Below are 21,013 nucleotides of genomic sequence, written 5' to 3'. Positions count from 1 at the left end.
TAAAGACGATTTCTTTATATTAAAAATGTTTTTCTTTATTTTAAGGGAAATTCGTCTTACTTCAAAGATCTACAACTTCAGCAGAGAGACGCAAAATTTCAAGATTTGTGTCCTAACTTTAATGGAAAAAATTTTTTGAAGCAAGGATTATAAACTTTCTTTTAATTAAAATGTAATTTTTTAAAGAATTTTGTACTTGACATTACGTAAATTTTGAGTCCTAAAATTAAAGTGGCATATTCTTCCATATAAGGTCAGTATTTTTCTCAGTGTAGGAAATTAATAATTATAGAAGATTTCTTCAATATTGAATTTCTTTACAAAAAAAAATAAATCATATGAAATATTGTCGATATGGATTTTTTTTGGATTAATGTAAACAGACAAAAAAAAAAAATAAAAATAATCGCTCATGTTTCAATAAATTCAAATAAACTTTGAGAGAAACACTCTCACGCCACGAGAAATTCAGTATTTTTGTATATATTATGAATAGTTTCATTTATGTTATGAAAGAGTTCATATACATTACGAAAACAATATATTATGTAAAAGTTAATTTATTTAATGAAAAATCGACAGGTTGGCTGAGAAGTCCCCGGTCTGACACATAGATGGCGTCGGTAGTATTGAATGCATATTATTTTTATTTAGTACCAACCTTCAAATGATTCGTGTCAAAATTTAACGTCTGCAAGTCAATTAGTTTTGTGAGATATTTATTCGAAAAGTATTGGAAATTTTAGAATCAGCTTAGATTTGTACGAATTTGTTACATTTGTCAAGAATTATGGATATGGATATGGATACGCTGCATAAATGTCACTCTACGGTATTTTGACCCATTCACGACGAAACCCCATCATGATGATCGAGACTTTGGTATTTTTAGTACCAACCTTACTCTCCGAAATGCTCCAGGTGCAAAAGTTTGACGGATTCAGATCCGAAAATTTTGGTGGCAATTGTGCGGTAGAAATGGAACAAGGTACCCCCTTTTTAAGCTATATTCGGTTGACAAAAGCCGAGTGCGTTGATGCCGAGTTCTGGTGGAATGACCATGTCCTCCCCAAGGGTTCAACACTGTATTTAGGCCATTTTCCCGATAATATTCGATATTTATTTTGACCTCACGATCGATGAATATGTGAGGGGACCGATCATCGACCTATACGATCGAAGATGTAAATAGATAATTTTTATGGGTCACAAACTTCGGACGAAACCAAATTAGCATCGGAGAAAACCAAATACAGTACCTGGCCATTTTCGAGCAAGTGAAGCAACTCATTAACTATTTTCCGTCTGAATTTCTAATGCATAGGTGAGCAGTATTGCCAGTATTTTTCTGACTCTTGTCCCCAAATTAGGACTCTTACGTTTCCCCACAAAAATCCACAATACATTTTTGACAAGTTTGTAAGAAAAAAACAAGTATATACGGCCGTAAGTTCGGCCAGGCCGAAGCTTATGTACCCTCCATCATGGATTGCGTAGAAACTTCTTCTAAACACTGCCATCCACAATTGAATTACTTAAGTTGCGGTAACGCTTGCCGATGGCAAGGTATCTTAAAACCTCCTAACACCGTCGTCTAAATTGTATGTAAGTCAATACGTGGTATATATTAGATCAAAAAAGATCGATCAAATACTTATATGTTATAATTCAGATTGACAAAATTTTCTATAGGAATAAAAATTTTAACAAAATTGTGTATAGAAATAAAATTTTAACAAAATTTTCTATAGAAATAAAATTTTGGTAGATTATTTTTGGCTCGAGTGGCAACCATGATTATGAACCGAATAAAATTTTAACAAAATTTTCTATAGAAATAAAATTTTGACAAACTCTTCTATAGAAATAAAATTTTGACAAAATTTTCTATAGAAATAAAATTTTGACTATGATGAAAATTTTATTATGAATCGAATAAAATTTTAACCTTCAAATGATTCGTGTCAAAATTTAACGTCTGCAAGTCAATTAGTTTTGTGAGATATTTATTCGAAAAGTATTGGAAATTTTAGAATCAGCTTAGATTTGTACGAATTTGTTACATTTGTCAAGAATTATGGATATGGATATGGATACGCTGCATAAATGTCACTCTACGGTATTTTGACCCATTCACGACGAAACCCCATCATGATGATCGAGACTTTGGTATTTTTAGTACCAACCTTACTCTCCGAAATGCTCCAGGTGCAAAAGTTTGACGGATTCAGATCCGAAAATTTTGGTGGCAATTGTGCGGTAGAAATGGAACAAGGTACCCCCTTTTTAAGCTATATTCGGTTGACAAAAGCCGAGTGCGTTGATGCCGAGTTCTGGTGGAATGACCATGTCCTCCCCAAGGGTTCAACACTGTATTTAGGCCATTTTCCCGATAATATTCGATATTTATTTTGACCTCACGATCGATGAATATGTGAGGGGACCGATCATCGACCTATACGATCGAAGATGTAAATAGATAATTTTTATGGGTCACAAACTTCGGACGAAACCAAATTAGCATCGGAGAAAACCAAATACAGTACCTGGCCATTTTCGAGCAAGTGAAGCAACTCATTAACTATTTTCCGTCTGAATTTCTAATGCATAGGTGAGCAGTATTGCCAGTATTTTTCTGACTCTTGTCCCCAAATTAGGACTCTTACGTTTCCCCACAAAAATCCACAATACATTTTTGACAAGTTTGTAAGAAAAAAACAAGTATATACGGCCGTAAGTTCGGCCAGGCCGAAGCTTATGTACCCTCCATCATGGATTGCGTAGAAACTTCTTCTAAACACTGCCATCCACAATTGAATTACTTAAGTTGCGGTAACGCTTGCCGATGGCAAGGTATCTTAAAACCTCCTAACACCGTCGTCTAAATTGTATGTAAGTCAATACGTGGTATATATTAGATCAAAAAAGATCGATCAAATACTTATATGTTATAATTCAGATTGACAAAATTTTCTATAGGAATAAAAATTTTAACAAAATTGTGTATAGAAATAAAATTTTAACAAAATTTTCTATAGAAATAAAATTTTGGTAGATTATTTTTGGCTCGAGTGGCAACCATGATTATGAACCGAATAAAATTTTAACAAAATTTTCTATAGAAATAAAATTTTGACAAACTCTTCTATAGAAATAAAATTTTGACAAAATTTTCTATAGAAATAAAATTTTGACTATGATGAAAATTTTATTATGAATCGAATAAAATTTTAACAAAATTTTTTCTCGAAATAAAATTTTGACAAAATTTTCTATAGAAATAAAATTTTGACAAAATTTTCTATAGAAATAAAATTTGGTAGATTATTTTTGGCTCTAGTGGCAACCATGATTATGAACCGATATGGACCAATTTTTGTGTGATTGGACCAATTTTGGTATGGTTGTTAGCGACCATATACTAACACCACGTTCCTAATTTGAACCGGATCGGATGAATTTTGCTCCTCCAAGAGGCTCCGGAGGTCAAATCTGGAGAACGTTTTATGTGGGGGCTATATATAATTATGGCCCGATATAGACCAATTCTGGCACCGTTGTTAAAGATTATATACTAACACCATGTTCCAAATTACAACCGGATTGGATGAAATTTGCTTCTCTTGGAGACTTCGCAAGCCAAATCTGGGGATCTGTTTATATGGGGGCTATATATAATTATGAACCGATGTGGACCAATTTTTGCATGGTTGTTAGAGACCATATACCAACATCATGTACCAAATTTCAGGCGGATCGGATGAAATTTGTTTCTCTTTGAGGCTCCGCAACCCAAATCAGGGGATCGGTTTATATGGGCGCTATATATAATTATGGACCGATGTGGACCAATTTTTGCATGGTTGTTAGAGACCATATACCAACACCATGTCCCAAATTTCAAGCAGATCGGATGCAATTTGCTTCTCTTTTAGGCTCCGCAAGCCAAATCTGGGGATCGGTTTATATGGGGGCTATATATAATTATGGACCGATGTGGACTAGTTTTTGCATGGTTGGTAGAGACCATATACAAACACCATATACCAAATTTCAGCCGGATCGGATGAAATATGCTTCCGTTAGAGGCTCCACAAGCCCAATCTGAGGGTCCCTTTATATGGGGGCTATACGTAAAAGTGGACCGATATGGCCCATTTTCAATACCATCCGACCTACATCGATAACAACTACTTGTGCCAAGTTTCAAGTCGATAGATTGTTTCGTTCGGAAGTTAGCGTGATTTCAACAGACGGACGGACGGACATGCTTAGATCGACTCAGAATTTCACCACGACCCAAAATATATATACTTTATGGGGGTCTTAGAGCAATATTTCGATGTGTTACAAACGGAATGACAAAGTTAATATACCCCCATCCTATGATGGAGGGTATAAAAAAACAACAAAGTAATGGGATCTGCTGTAAAAATCTGTAACAATTTAAAAATTGAAAACATATTTTTTCAATTTGTTGTTTCACGATTTCGAAACACAATACCTGGAGACCGGTGATTGCCTTCCACATTCTCGCGAGTTGAAAATAGGAGATCGATCACCATGTATTTATGAACAAAAATTTACTTTTAAATACTGAAGTAATACAATAAAAAAAAGTTGTAAATCGATATGAGGGTGAACCATTTTTATCCTAATCAGCGATGAACACTGTTGAGGAGACAAAACTTAGCCCGAGTACTCACGAAATGATTTTACAATTCAAGAGAAGTGTCTTACACAAGCTAAGTAAAATTATAAATGAGCAGGAAATAAAAAGAACTCCATGTATATTACAATTAACCGATTTCAAGAGAAATTCTCATAAAAATTCCCAAATTTTTAGAAATTCCCCAACAAATCAACATGTCGCCAACTCAAAAATGTCGTTCCCATCTACGAAAAAATATCCCCAATACTGACAACACTGTCGGTGACCTCTTCCACTTTTTGCGACTTCAATGATTTTGGCCAAAGCCCATTTTTCAATATGTGTGAGGATCATTTTAACGGGAAAAGGTACGGATTTATTTTCATTTAGACGATGGAGGGTTCTAACGAGCAATCACACCATAGCGTTTGAATTACATCACGAATAACATAACTTTATTTCTGACTGTAATAGATCAAAATGCTTTTGTAAGCTTGTAAATAATATAATGAACTTTCAATGGTACAAATTTGTGAACTGTCAGACAAGCAACCTAGAAATGATAGCAACCTTGGTTTCAATACTTATCGGCCAGTATCTTTGTACGTTTTTTATTTTTGTGTAAAAAATTAATTATTAGTTTATTCTTTTTTATAGTAAATTTCAACATTTTTAAAAATATACAAATATTAATACATATTTTTGTTAAGTGTATCACAAAACATCATTTAATCTGATGTTGATTTGGTAATTACACTATTTGTTGTTATTGTTCTTTCGACTGCTAAATTACCTCAAGACATGTGACATTTTTCAAAATTGCGTGCAACTCCTCCTGCTGCAGAACTTTGGTTGACTGGTTTCATCAACGGAGTTTTGAGTGGCAAAGTTGTTACTCCTTTAACAGTTAGACGACTCTTTAAAAAGTATTTATCTCACTTTTTACCGATTCAACAGTGAATTTTTGCTTGGGCTGAGACAAAAAAGAACTTCAAGATGTCAGAAAAGTGGCTAAAGTGGAACTGCTTTTTTCTGTCTTTTTGGTTAGAAGCAGTTTTCCTTGAAATTGGTGTTGGTGGTTTTGTTGTGATTAAGGCTGGCCATATTTGTGTATGTCTTAAGTTTGGCTTTGAGTTCGAGTTTACCTGATTCTTTCCTTCAACTTCGTGGCCAAGGCATGGCTTTATATGTGTGTCTGGCGGCAGGCTTTTCGATCTCTATGACTTTGTGTTCATTTTTGATCTTTTCAAGAATGACATACGTACCATAGGCTTTGACGTTTGTGTTTTTTTTTGTTCTTTGTACGTCCATTTAAAGCTATACATTGATATGATTTCTTTGCCAACTCTTAAGTTGTGTGTGAATGTTGTCTAAGACCTAGTCTGACTTCACTTGCCTTAGTTGACTTAGCAAGCCTTTTTCCTTTTGCCGGTATTTGGGGGACCTCAATTGTTTTGCCTTTGTTGGCAAGTCATATTCGCTATTTCATGTTTGTCTCCTTATACAGTTGATGTTCATAAATTAATCCATATATATACAGAAACAAAAATAGCACAGGCTAAATGTTCTAGGAGAACTAGGTAAACTTAAAGAAAAATTTACAATAAAATCAAAACAAGAAGAAATCTTGTCGAATTACTAGTACTATTTTTATAGAAATTTTGTTTTTATAAAAAATTTTATCAATTTTTTTTATAGAAAATTTTGTCAAAAATTTAATTGTATAGAAAATGTTTGGAACATTTCATTTCTATAGAAAATTTTGTCAAAAATTTGTTTCTATAGAAAATTTTGTCCAAATTGTTTCTTTAGAAAATTTTGTCAAAATTTTGTTTCTATAGAAAATTTTGTCAAAATTTTGTTTCTATAGAAAATTTTGTCAAAATTTTGTTTCTATAGAAAATTTTGTCAAAATTTTGTTTCTATAGAAAATGTGGTAAAAAATTAATTTCTATAGGAAATGTTGTCAAAACTTCATTCTCATAAAAAATTTTATCCGCATTTATTTTTATAGGAAATTTTGTTAAAATTTATTTCTTATAGAATTTTTTTTTTTCAAAATTTTACTCGTATTCTTATAAAAAATGTTTCCAAATTTTATTCATAAAGAACATTTTAACAAAATTTTATTTTTATAGAAAATATATTCAAAATTTTATTCTTATAGAAAATTTTGTCAAAAATTTAATTTTATAGCAAATTTTGTCAACATTTTTTCTTCAATAAAAAAATTTTATTTCTACAGAAAATTTTGTTTCTATAGAAAACTTTGTCAAAATTTATTTCTATAGGAAATTTTGTCAACATTTTATTTCTATATGAAATTTTGAAAAAATTTGATATCGATATGAAATTTTGACAAAATTTTATTTATATATGAAATTTTGGCAAAATTTTATTTCTATATGAAATTTTGACAAAATTCTATTTTTATAGAAAATTTTGTCAAAATTTTGTTTCTATAGCAAATTTTGTTAACATTTTGTTTCTATAGAACATTTTGTCAAAATTTTATTCTTATGTCTATTTTTATCATACATTTATTGTATGATTAACGTAATCAATAAATAAATAAATTTTACCCTTATACGAAATTTATTCAAAAATTTATTCTTATAGGAAATTTATTCAAAAATTTATTCTTATAGAAAATTTTTTCAAAAATTTATTTCTATATGAAATTTTGTTAAAATTTATTTCTTATAGAAAATTTTATCAACATTTTATTTCTGTTAAAATTTTATTATGTTTGTAAAAATTTTATTTCTATAGAAAATTTTGTCAATTTTTTTTTCTGTATAAAATTTGGTCAAAAATTAATTTCTATAGGAAATGTTGTCAAAATTTTATTTTCATAATAAATTTTATCCACATTTTCGTATAGAAAAATTTTCCAAATTTTATTCTTATAGAAAATTTTGTCAAAAATATATTTTTATAGAAAATTTTGTCAAAAACTTATAGCAGATTTTGTCAACATTTTACTTCAATAAAAAATTGTATTTCTACAGAAAATTTTGTTTCTATAGAAAATTTTGTCAAAAATTTATTTCTATAGGAAATGTTGTCAAAGTTTTATTTCTATAGGAAATTTTGTTAACATTTTATTTCTATAAAAAATTTTGTCAAAGTTTTATTTCTGTAGGAAATTTTGTAAAATTTTTTTTCTATACGAAATTTTGACAAAATTTTATTCTTATAGAAAATGTTGTCAAAATTTTATTCTTATAAAACATTTTGTCAAAATTTTATTCTTATAGAAAATTTTGTCAAAATTTTATTCTTATAGAAAATTTTGTCAAAAATTTATTTCTATAGAAAATGTTGTCAGAGTTTTATTTCTATAGGAAATTTTGTCAAAATTGTATTTCTAAACGAAATTTTGACAAAATTTTACTTCTATAAAAATTTTTGTCAAAATTTTGTTTCATAGCAAATTGTCTTAGCATTTTGTTTCTATAGAACATTCTGTTAAAATTTTATTATTATAGAAAATTTTGTCAAAATTTTATTCTTATAGAAAATTTTGTCAAAATTTTATTTGTATAGAACATTTTGTTAAAATTTTATCAACATTTTATTCGTATAGGAAATTTAGTTATAATTTATGTCTTTAGAAAATTTTTCAAAATTTTATTCTTATAGAAAACTTTGTCAAAATTTTATTCTTATAGAAAATTTTGTCAAAATTTTATTCGTATAGAACATTTTGTCAAAATTTAACTCTTATCTCTATTTTTATCATAAATTTATTGTATGATTAAAATAAACAATAAATAAATAAATTTTACTCTTATAGGAAATTTATTCAAAAATGTATTCTTATAAAAAATTTTGTCAAACATTTATTTTTATAGACAATTTTGTTAAAATTTATTTCTTATAGAAAATGTTATCAACATTTTATTTCTGTAGAAAATTTTGGAAAAATTTTATTTCTATAAATTCTTGTCAATTTTTTTTTAATAAAAAATTAAAGACTTAGAAACTTTAAACTTAAGAAGAAAAATACTTAAAAAAATATTATCCTATTTTTTAAGCTTTTCTGTTTTTAATCTAAAGATAAAAAATGATTTTCTTTACTTTAAGGAAAATGTGCCTCACTTCGAAGATATACGACTTACCCCCATTTTCATAAAGCTCCGTTAGTGTTCCGTTAACTAACCAACTTTTAAACCGTATTATGAACGAAGCTGCCATCTTGCATATATAGCATAGGAACTTAACTAACGAAAATTTTTCAGTTAAAGTTAACTGGAGAGAAGCTATTTGCAATTTACTTTCTGTTAAGTGGCAGTTAAACCCTAACGGAGCTACATGAAAATGGCGGTTAAAAGGAAAGACGTAAATTTCAAATATTCCTGTCTTAAATTAAAGGAAGACAGTTCTTAAAGTAAAGATTATCAGCTTACGTTTAAGCAAAATTTTTTTATTTTAAAGAATATGGTGTAACTTTCGTATCCCAAAACTTCGATTGCATAGTCGTTCATATTAAATCAATATGTTTTCAAGTGTATTTATCCGCCATCTATAATCAAGTCTCTACTACACCTCACATTTCTAAAGAAAAAAAATTGTCAAAACTTTCTTAGAACATTTTTGTCCAAATTTTATTTCTTTCACAAATTTTTTCTCAAAATTGTATTTCCTTAGCAAATGTTTTCTTTTATACACGACATCGATGGAAATTGTTTGCTGGTTTATATTAATGCTCACCATGAACTGGTATTTATCTATGTCCATTTGACTTAAAAAAAAAACCTTGTTCTCCTCTTCAAAGCCACTTCTATATATATATGTCACTTCCATTGATCCATGTCTCTACTCAGCTATAACCATAGTAGGATTGTTTTTGCAGTTGAAGTTGTTTTTCTAGAAGAACTTTTCAATGACTTCGTCATCTGCCGCATGTGATTGTATAGAATGACCAATTCATGGTCTATGATGCACAATTCACTTCCATATTATGTTCTAAGGAATAAGAAAACTTTTCCTAGTTGCCATGCCAAACGGTCATCACTGTGTTAACATTTAGAATTTATAAAAAAAAAAAATAAGAAAATGTTCCGTTGTTTGTTCCACTAACTTCAATATCTATTTTAGGGTTAATACCAGTTGGCCACAAGTTTGTTTGCCTTTGAGGTATTTACTTTTCGTTCCTAGATTTATACAGGTCTATATAATAAAAAAACAGCATTCTAAATTTCTTTTATGTGTTTCGTTTTGGTTGTGTGAAGTTTATTTTTTGTCTTTTAAATGCTGCCATAGAAATTCTAATTGGTGTTCTAAAGTCGTTGACAAATTAAAAATGAATATAGGGATTTCCATAAGGAAATTTTCTGAAAAGAATACAAGGTCTTGCTGCCACTTTTCATCAGGACCTATGACATCTCAATAAAACTAACCCATTTCTGAATTGACTGGCGATGACAAGTTCTATTGTTTTTGATAGTTATGATTCGCGTAGACTTACACTCATTTATCGAATTTTCATTTTCTTTTCGCGGTATATTAATAAAGCTATTCACTTACAAACAAATGACAGCTTAAAAATCCAAATTATGACAGATACTTCAAAGTAGAAAATGTTTTCTTAATTCCAAAAAAACCTTTAAACCAAAGATGCTAAATCCTCAAAACAAGTCTCTAAAATATATTTGAAGCGTTTTCATCTTAAATGCAAAGATTTAATATTTCAATTAATTTAAGGAAAATTTGCCTTAACATAGTTCAAAGAAATGCGACTTTAACGGAGGGATGCAAATTTCCAAAATTTGTGTCCTAAATTTAATGAAAAAAATTTTTGAAGCAAAGATTATAAACTATATTTTAATTAAAATTTCATTATTATAAAGAAATTTGTCATTAATTCTTTGTAAATTGCGCATCTTCAAATTTAGGTTGCGTAGTCTTTAATATCACATAAATATTTGTTTTTCAGTGTAATGTTTGCTTTATTTGGCACCCCTAAATATTAGATTTTGTTGTATAGAACTCTCTGCCTGTCATTCTTCTATAAATCTTCCATTGCCATCTCTAATGTATAAAGAACTTCAATACTAACCTGAAAACATTTAAACAACAAAACATGTCTCTATGTCTTCTTTGGTTTTTCTACATAAACCCAAAAAAAAGAACCTCGAACTTTTACCAAGCAGCTTTTTCTTCTGGGTATTGTATGCAACACAACGACGACGACGATGTCTACCGTATTTGAATCACATTCATTGACGGTATTCTTAATTGTTGTTTTACATTTTGTCGTTTCCTAAAGGTCTTTGCTTCGATGTGTTTTTTCATAGGTTTTATTCTCTTTTGCGTCTATTAATTTACATGTAAATTAGTATTGTATTTTCTAGGTATTCCTATTTCATTGAGCGATTGCTATTTTTTTTTATTTACCCACTTATTTGAATTAGAATGGTTTTTGTTCGATTTTCTGTTGTATTGAAAAAAAAAACAAAAAGGGAATGTTTCAACGAACCCCATTACAGATCTATCTTTATATTGATTCGAATAGATCTTTGACCACCCGCTGTTTGCGGGGTGCCAATTTGAAGTTGTAAATGTTCGGAATACCAAATCAATCTTTTTTTTTAATTTGGGCAAGGCCCATGAAAACTTCTCTAAGTCTTCTGTCATGATCTCATTTTTTCACCATACTAAATGGAACAATTTAATTTGGGTTTCTTTTCGATTCGATGAATTTTGAATTTCTTAGGAGACTACACCGGAAAAAATTGGCTTGTAATTTATGACAAATTTTGATACACACATTACAAAAAGTTTTCATAATAGCCAGCCCAATTTTATAAAAGTCGCATGAACCACAAAAGAGTTAAAAATAATAATTATTACCCGATTTTCATAAAATTTTTGAGTCGACCTGGAGTCGAGGCTAATAAGAAATGCTGGAGTCGGAGCCGGAGTCGAGCAAAATTGACTCGACTCCACAGCCTTGTAATTGAATTTGATTGATGTAAACTAAGTTTAATTTAGCAAATTTTGAACTTCAATTTAAATCTCATTTTAACAGTATTCTAATTGTAATTTTAAGGTGTAGTGTTCCAAAAATAGACCGACATAAGTATTCTGTTTGTCATATGTGTTTATATGTCCTAAAGAACCCTAATTTTAAATTTTGATACGACTCGACGACAAATCTCAGCATTTTAGGGATGCAAAGAACTCTACATTTTAATATCAGGCCAATAAATTAAAATACGACACAAGACTATATAGGTTTATAAAGTTGACACTTTTGTGCTTTTTTGGTACATTTCGACTGCCAAAAGCACCGTGGCACTACCGCGAGCCATTTGGTACTTTTTCATCTCAATTACCCTATATAGAGTTATTCTGCCCTAAATCTGAACGTTTCTCAGATATCAACTCAACTCTAAAAATTTTAAATAGCGGACATTGAAGAAATAAATATATTCCAAAATGAGGATATTTTAGTTTTTATTACAGGATGTCCACATTTTTGAGAGGAATACCTCATTCGTCGGCAAATGTGAAACTTGAAATGTGATTTTTTTCGCCACACTGTATTATAAGATAGTGTATATGTATTATGTATTATACACTGTATTATAAGATAGTGTATATGTTTGAAACGCCTACACTAATAAAAAAAAAATTACGTTCCATAGTCGTGAACGGACGGTGACAAAATGAAACGGAAACTTTCACAAAAAATCAAAACGGAATGTTCACAATTTCGTCCACGGGCGTTCACGATTTCATGAACGGTATTCGTTTTCCTTTGGCCATGAAAAGCCTTAAAATAGTCTTTAGACTACTTTATGGCCGCTCCCTCGGTGGTGTGACTAAGGCAACGCGTATGGTGCCGAAAACACAGGTTCGAGTCACGCTAGCGGAAATATTTTTTTTTTAATTTTGTTTATAAAGTCGTAACCATAACGTTTTCAGATCATGAACGCTGGTTGTCGTTTTGACAACGCATGGTGTCATTTTATCGTTGTCAGATTGACACCGCCTGTTCACAGTTTGACACCACATGTGTGTTGATTCACTCTCATGAACGAATCGTTTTGAAATGAGCACGCCGTGCATGATTTTTTTTTATGAGTGTAGAAGGAGACGAAATACACACATTGTGTCTTTAGCAACAATGCTTAGAGCTGGCCCCTGAGCCGGTTGCCATAGTTGGTAGAATTTTCTAAATAAAATTTTGTAAAAATTTTCTATAGAAAAAAATCTTGACATTTTTTATAGAAATAATATCTTGACAAAATTTTCTATAGAAATAAAATGTCAAAACTTTCTATAAGAATAAAATTTTTACAAAATTTCCAATAGAAATAAAATGTTGACAAAATTTACTAAAGAAATAAAATAAAATAAAAGTTGACATTTTCTAAAGAAATTAAATTTTGGCAAAATTTACTATAGAAATAAAATTTTGATAAAATTTTCTATAGAAATAAAATGTTGACATTTTCTATAGAAATAATATTTTGAGAAAATTTTCTAAAGAAATAAAATTTTGTCAAAATTTTCTATAGAAATAAAACTTTGACAAAATGTTCTATAGAAATAAAATTTTGTAAAATAAGATTTTTTTAGAAAATCTAAAAAAAATCCAAATCGGTATAGATATACTTTATATCTATATACTTTTACAATAGTCTTTAAATTTGATATTATGTAAGTTTAGCACCTTTTGGTTTCGAAAAGTACATTTTTGATATATTTTTAGTACTTTTTCGTCAACATCATATATCATCCCTCTTATATAGAGACCACATCAAAATATAGGTAGATAACAACAATCTATAGAATATGTATTTATAAAAACAAAAAATTTCAAAAAATAATTAGGCTTCCAGAAATTTAAGAAGTAAAATCCTGGTACTAATCTATATAGGCAGTTTATAAAAAAATAAATCTATATAAAGGGTGATTCTTTTGAGGTTAGGATTTTCATGCATTAGTATTTGACAGATCACGTGGGATTTCAGACATGGTGTCAAAGAGAAAGATGCTCAGTATGCTTTGACATTTCATCATGAATAGACTTACGATCTGCCACAACGTCGAATTTTCAGTGAATGGGCCCTAGAAAAGTTGGCAGAAAATCCGCTTTTTTATCGACAAATTTTGTTCAGCGATGAGGCTCATTTCTGGTTGAATGGCTACGTAAATAAGCAAAATTGCCGCATTTGGAGTGAAGAGCAACCAGAAGCCGTTCAAGAACTGCCCATGCATCCCGAAAAATGCACTGTTTGGTGTGGTTTGTACGCTGGTGGAATCATTGGACCGTATTTTTTCAAAGATGCTGTTGGACGCAACGTTACGGTGAATGGCGATCGCTATCGTTCGAAGCTAACAAACTTTTTGTTGCCAAAAATGGAAGAACTGAACTTGGTTGACATGTGGTTTCAACAAGATGGCGCTACATGCCACACAGCTCGCGATTCTATGGCCATTTTGAGGGAAAACTTCGGAGAACAATTCATCTCAAGAAATGGACCGGTAAGTTGGCCACCAAGATCATGCGATTTGACGCCTTTAGACTTTTTTTTGTGGGGCTACGTCAAGTCTAAAGTCTACAGAAATAAGCCAGCAACTATTCCAGCTTTGGAAGACAACATTTCCGAAGAAATTCGGGCTATTCCGGCCGAAATGCTCGAAAAAGTTGCCCAAAATTGGACTTTCCGAATGGACCACCTAAGACGCAGCCGCGGTCAACATTTAAATGAAATTATCTTCAAAAAGTAAATGTCATGGACCAATCTAACGTTTCAAATAAAGAACCGATGAGATTTTGCAAATTTTATGCGTTTTTTTTTTAAAAAAGTTATCAAGCTCTTAACAAATCACCCTTTAAAAAAGAAAAATACACAAAAATCAAAATGTCGGGCTAATCAGATAGAAAGTTTAGATGTTAAAAAATGTGATGTGTCGGATATAGAGGACAAACATAAACTGCCAAAAATTAGGACGGGCGGAATTTTAAATAACAACTACCATACAACAGATGACAGGAATAGCTGGACAGTTACGAATAATGTTTCTATAGAAATAAAATGGTGTAACATCGATTTATCAGTTATGGACATTAGAGGTCATTAATTTAATGTAAAGAATTTCGAGTGGCTTTGATGAAACGAACATTCTCCCAAAAGACCAGCTCAGATGGCACGTACAATTGATCATTTCAGCCCATATTCTAGTAAAACCTACTTTTTATATCACCGTGAAAATACACTTTGAATGGCCTGAAATCCATTACTTCGTTTTTCGTTGTTCGATTAAAACCCCTAATGGAATCTAATTTATCGAAATATTTCTTTAGTTACAAAGATAGGAAGTGTTTTTCAAAGTTTGTTTCGCCGGAGTCGGAGTCGAGCAAAATTTCTACGCCTCCGGCTCGGACTACAGCAAAATCTTCAGACTCCGACAGCCCTGTTCAATTATATAAATACATTTATTTTCAATTATATAAGAATATTGATTCATGTCCCTCCGTCTACCATTACAGCCATCATTTTAAGTCTAAATCTGAGATTTTAACAAAATGTTATGCCCATTTAAACTGTAATTGATACTATCATTTTCGTGATTGAAGACATTTCAATTAAAAAATTAATTGGATCATTCATTTCATGATTGAATAAGCAACATTTTCTTGTGTAATGAACATTTTTATTGTCCATATGACAAATGTTCGTTATGTCAATGAAAAATTTACTTTTTCTTTAATTTTTGTAGAATATCAATGTTTTGTTTCTAGTCATGTCAACCAGTTAGACCCATTTTATGGTTCTAATAAATTTTCGCTCATAATTACGTCAAGAACCATTAGAAGCTTTTTGCCAATTAAGCCAAATTTAAAATTCAATTGTCATATATAATATGATTGTCAAAACCGCCGAACATTGAAAATGACCTTCGGGCCACACAACCTTTTCCTCTATTCATGTTTACGGTCACATATCCATCATAAATTTTGCAAAATGCTCCACAAAGACATTTTGCACTCCCACTCCATCCCTTGTTCCTCTCGTTGACTGAGAGATCTCCTGCTGTTGGTCATTCATAACCATTTAACATTTGTCTGCCTATAAATTTCAATTAAGCCATTTCTATTCCTAATTTTCTATGGCAATAACAATCACTATTTGCAAATATGTCCCCTCTAGCCCAGCAAAAAATATTCATAAATTTGGAAGCAGTACAAAAGATCTCTGCATACTGTAAGCAGTAATTTTCGGCGCTGTTTATTCGGCGCAAAATTAAATGCATTTTCATGTATACATTTTAAAGTCATTAAACATTAAAACTTGAAAAGAAAACTTAAACTAGAAGAAATATTAAACTAGCGCTGATTTTGACAAATTCAGTAAGCGAGAAACTATTTAGTGCAACCACACTCGCTTACGAAGTTGCACTAAAGTATGCTTTTGCCGAAGCCAACCTTTTGTCAATGCTCACACTTCATTTCAGACACGAAGTTGTTTAACGCATCCAATCTCATTTACTTAGTTGCACTAAAGTATGCGAATGTTAATTTCGTATTTTTCCGAGGATTGGATGACGAGTAAAAAATGAGCATTGTGAGTTTAGTTTCAGTGTGAAAGTCTAATGAAAAGGTCGTTACCGCGCGTGCTTGTTCGATTAATTCTTAGAGAGCATTTATTTACTTGGTAAGTAATATATATAAGCTTTGTGTGCATTGCGTCATTTTTAAATGGGGAAAACAAAAACAAAGCGAATGGTAGGGAAACGCCAGATAAATAGACTCATACGTAAAGAAGTAAAAAAAAATATAACGGCACTAAATGTTTCGCAAAATCGTGTAAATTCTGATACAAGCTACTTAGATTATAATGCAGATGAATATGGGAATGCAGATAGGATGGTATATTCGTCATCAAATAATTTTAATGAAGAATATCCTAACCCTGTACCTATTAGTGATGCATTGCGTGCGTGGTACTTACAGCATAGACCGACTGTCATTTGTGTTTCCGATCTTTTGAAAATATTAAAATCTAGAGGATTAGATGTCCCTTTAAGTGTCGCTACACTAATCGGTTTGCATCCTAAAGTAACAAAGAGTATGTCCTGGGACATGTATGTCCTGGGACATATTTCCACATAGGGCTACAAAACAATATTAGTAAAATTTCAGATATTTTAATGGCTCAAAATAAAATGGAAGTTATAATTGATATAGGCATAGACGGCCTTCCTTTATTTAAAAGCAGCGAAATAGGGCTGTGGCCTATTCTATGTCGCGTTATTAATATCCCCGAAATAAACGTATTTTTAATAGGCAGCTATGTGGGAAAGAAAAAAACCAGCTAATGTAAACACATATCTACACGATTTTGTAACAGAAATGAAAAAAATTAAAAATGAGGGACTTGAATTGAATGGTAATAAAATTGAAGTTAAAATTAGGGCTTTTTTAGCAGATGCCCCTGCAACATCTTTCGTTTGTGGAATTCGAGGCCACAATTCGTTGAAGGGGTGTAGTAAATGTTACCAAGAAGGCAAGAGTGTGTCGAATGTTACTGTTTTTAGAACATCTGCTGCAAAACTTCGAACGGACGAGGATTTCAAAACAAGACTGGATAGAGATTTCCACTCTGAAAAGTATGGTACTGAAGGTTTGTCTCTAGAAAGTCTTGAAATTAAAATGATTACACAGTTCCCCCTTGATGTCATGCATCTCGTGGATCTTGGGGTAACCAAAAAAATAATATTTATATTATATATATAAAATAATTTTTTTCTAATGAATACATCTTACAGATAATCTTTTTAACCATAATAAACAGCTTGTTGAGCTGTTATCCGAAATAAAAACTGTTGTGAAATCCAATTTGTCTCCAGGCATACAGAAGTTAAAATACGAAGATATTTTTCCAATATCTTCACAAGATGAACTCGAGTCAATTGAAGATGAAATTGATGAGAATACCAAAGGACCAATGGTAAGTTTAATTTAGAACATAAAAGTTTATCTTCATTTTTGAATTTATTGTTATACGTTATTAATTCACAGATTGCAACACTTAAACATATTTTGGGAAGAGGAGAATTACAAAAATCGATCAAACATTTGATGGATATAAAACTCTTACAAGACTATAACGTTTATGGGCGGCAAGGAAAAAAAAGACTTCTGGACTATCCAAAGTTAATGAAGACAATATACCGTAAGTATAAAGATGATTCCTTCTCTCACTTGATTCTGACAAATTCATTTTTTATTTTTAGAAGCTGTAGGTACCGAGTATGGGAACAAAATGGATTTCAATAAATACTTCAGCAAATGTATAAGATTGGTAAAAAATCTTCATTACAAAAACGAGTCCCTAAAGAAAAAGGATGCAACCATCAATATTATAGATAGCGATATGTCGTAAACATATTTGTCAATGTTTTCCGTTTTATTCTACAATATGAATAGCATTTTAAGTTTATTTTTATTTTCTATAAGTACTTGAATTACTTCCTTGCAAAGACTGAATTAATGAACTGAATTAATTTTAATATAATTTTAATTTTATTATAAAAAAATAAAATTAATTAAAATATACAAATAATAAACTATTCTTTCATTTTAAATTAGCAAGAAAAATGCGCTTCGGGAAAACCATGTTTTCATGACCTATTTTCACTAATATCACTAGCGCTTTCATTCACTGCCTTCATAATACATACCGATGAGCACTCATGTAAGCACAAAATAGGATTTATAAAAGAAGCGCATTTTCGCGAGACATTTCTTGTTAATTTCACCAATGAATTCCTCACTACTGTAAGTGCTATTAAGTTCGAAGCTCCTTTACCAAGCCGATGAAAATTCCTCAAGTTTTTTGCTGGGAGATGTCGATTTTTATTAGTCTTCTCATATTCATGGAACGATCGCATTAATTGCTTAGGAATGGGCTAGTTCTCTGTTTCTTAGTGCATCAGAAGGGTTATGAGGGGGGAATGGAAAAGGCACATAGTAAAGCTGAGACAGCATAAATATGTAGAGTTCATCGCACAAAAAAAAAACAAAGGCAATGATAGGAAAAAATGTATCTAGAAAATGTCAATTGTCCAATGACCGTTTCGCGTGTCAATTCATTTTATCCAACTGAACAAAAATTAAGTTTAAAATGAAAACAACATAATACACTTGGCTGCTGCCTGACGGCAAAGTTTTACTTGCTGATGATGAATTAAATTCGTATTTCAAGAATACACGTAAAAAATCGAATATGGAATTTTATTTCATTTATTTGAATTTTGTTTAACTAAATTAAGTAGAGTTTGATTGAATGCAATTTAATTTAATATATTTTTTTTAATTTTTAAAATTGAGCCAATAACAAAATTAAAAAAAAATTAATAAGACTATGGAAACTTTAATTTAATTCCTGTAATGCTTCACTAATAAATATAAAATAATTACAATAACAAAAAAAATATTATATTTACGATTTTTTTCCTTGGCTCAATATTAATGACAAATTTCTTTTATATTACGAATCACCTTATTCCAGTGAACTCTACATTGAGGGTCTACTTTATTTATTATTCTACTTCCAAATATATACAATATTTTCTCCCAATGTAACCATCGAGCTGACTCCTTCATTCTCTCGTTGATAATATTTTTTTTTTCTTCACACATATTTTGTTTATTGACTATAAATATATCTGTCTTTCAATTAAGTGTAATAAAATTTGATATAACCAACTCAATGAAAGAAGAAGAGAGAAAAAGGTTTCCCATATCGTTCACTTGTTGTTGCATGACAGAATATCTTAATAAGCACAAAAGTGGAAGCATTGTAATACGAGGAATTAGGGTTTTGATGTATTGCAAATAGCAAGAGCTCAATAAAAACTATTGGCCTAAATCTTAGTTAACATTTTCTTAAAACTAAATACAATATGAAAGGTAAATTATAAGCCATATACAATGCTCTCAGTGGGTTAAGGTTTTGTCACCCATTATTACCCCTTTATTGCCACCATAGTAGCATTTGTACATTTCTGTTTAGTTCAAGATCACAGCAACACCTTTAACCATAAATCACCTAACAAGGTTCTTCTCATATCGTGTTGTATAAACCATCAACATAATATTTTGTTCATATCGCCTTTGTCTCTTTTTGTTCATATTGACACACATGTGTAGTAAATTAGCAAATGTAGTTTTATTACCTACCTTTTTGGTAATTAGTCAGACAAATATGCAAAGTACAGAATTTGAGCATAAATACAATTATACACTGATTGTGTATAGTTACCTTTAATATTTAAATAAATCAAGGATTTTGATCTTCCCTTAAGGATTTTGGTATTGATTCCAGCCAAAGATGCAGTTTCTCTAAATTTAGGTTGCAGAACCTTTTGTAAATATTGTTTTGTTTATTTAAAATAAATTTTGATATACATTAGTGGAAGAAAGTCTCCTAATTAATTTTTTTAAAGAAAACTGTCATTTTTATAGATAAAAATCCGGTGATAAGCAATATGAGCCAAGTGGCCGCCACGACTATGCTTTCAGGACAATATTCTTGTAATGCAATTTTTCAATTAAGACTCTTATTCCCTTCTCCAGTTAGCCTCTCTTTCGAATATTCCATTTTTAGTAGGTTACACGGAAAATACTAGGTTACCATGACAAAGACCTACGACGGCTAAACCACTTAAAGAAACGTCACCAGCATTACTGTGAGGGCAAACTGGGACTAACAACAATACCCTTTGTATGCAAAGCGGACATTCTAACCATTACACAACTCCCAGAAGGAGACGAGATAAACATGGCCATCCCCTAACCAAGGTTGCTACTTGCTCCAAAAATAATCTACCAAAATGTAAACAAAAATTTTACCAATCAACTGCCAACTAAAAAATCTTATTTTGCAGGGTTTGATCAAATTTTTGTGGTTATTATGAAATTTTTTTTTTCTTCGAAAGAAATATTTTATTATTTTATTTTAGAAGTTTATTCATTATTTTATGATAACTCCTAATAGCGACAAATTATTTTGATGCAAAAATATCCTTTGAATAGTAACAATGTCGAAGTTTTAAATATTTTAAGCTTGCATCAACAAGAGAAAATTACTACTTCTACCAAAACAGAGACGTGATAGTATGACTTAAAATTAAAATTTTTAAAAATATTGACTTCATAGAAAATTTAGTCAACATTTTATTTTTATAGAAAATTTAGTCAAACTTTTATTTCCAGAGAAAATTTTATCACAATTTTATTTAAGATTTTATAAATTTTTTTTACAGAAAATTTTGTCATAATTTTATTTCAATAGAAAATTTTGTCACAATTTTATTTCAATAGAAAACTTTGTCAAC

The 21,013-nt window shown here is 30.4% G+C and overlaps 3 protein-coding genes across 5 annotated transcripts in view; all 3 read left to right on the top strand.

Moving 5' to 3' along the window:
• MICAL-like (protein) overlaps positions 1-21,013 on the top strand; it is a 254,246-nt gene that overhangs the window by 12,130 nt on the left and 221,103 nt on the right. The gene's annotated exons all lie outside the window — the stretch shown is intronic.
• Positions 16,264-18,158, top strand: LOC142230248 (uncharacterized). Its single transcript, XM_075300886.1, has 4 exons — positions 16,264-16,326; positions 17,441-17,622; positions 17,694-17,847; positions 17,909-18,158. Exons 2-4 carry the CDS (start codon positions 17,620-17,622, stop codon positions 18,055-18,057), a joined length of 306 nt encoding a protein of 101 aa, XP_075157001.1. The 5' UTR covers positions 16,264-16,326; positions 17,441-17,619; the 3' UTR covers positions 18,058-18,158.
• On the top strand, positions 17,025-17,491 carry LOC142231293 (uncharacterized). Its single transcript, XM_075301908.1, has 2 exons — positions 17,025-17,372; positions 17,441-17,491. The coding sequence occupies exons 1-2, from the start codon at positions 17,025-17,027 to the stop codon at positions 17,489-17,491; spliced, it is 399 nt and encodes a 132-aa protein (XP_075158023.1).

Source organism: Haematobia irritans, chromosome 3, assembly GCF_050003625.1.
Source record: "Haematobia irritans isolate KBUSLIRL chromosome 3, ASM5000362v1, whole genome shotgun sequence".
NCBI lineage: Eukaryota > Metazoa > Arthropoda > Insecta > Diptera > Muscidae > Haematobia > Haematobia irritans.
Note: the sequence above shows the minus strand (reverse complement) of the source record. Positions and strands in the feature narration are given on the sequence as shown.

Excerpts from the sequence above, each read along its gene's own strand:
- LOC142231293 (XM_075301908.1), top strand. The coding sequence starts at position 17,025 with ATGAAAAAAATTAAAAATGAGGGACTTGAATTGAATGGTAATAAAATT. Across the intron at positions 17,373-17,440 it reads TGCATCTCGTGGATCTTGGG|ATAATCTTTTTAACCATAAT; the intron begins GTAACCAAAAAA and ends TACATCTTACAG.
- LOC142230248 (XM_075300886.1), top strand. Across the intron at positions 17,848-17,908 it reads GTTAATGAAGACAATATACC|AAGCTGTAGGTACCGAGTAT; the intron begins GTAAGTATAAAG and ends TTTTATTTTTAG.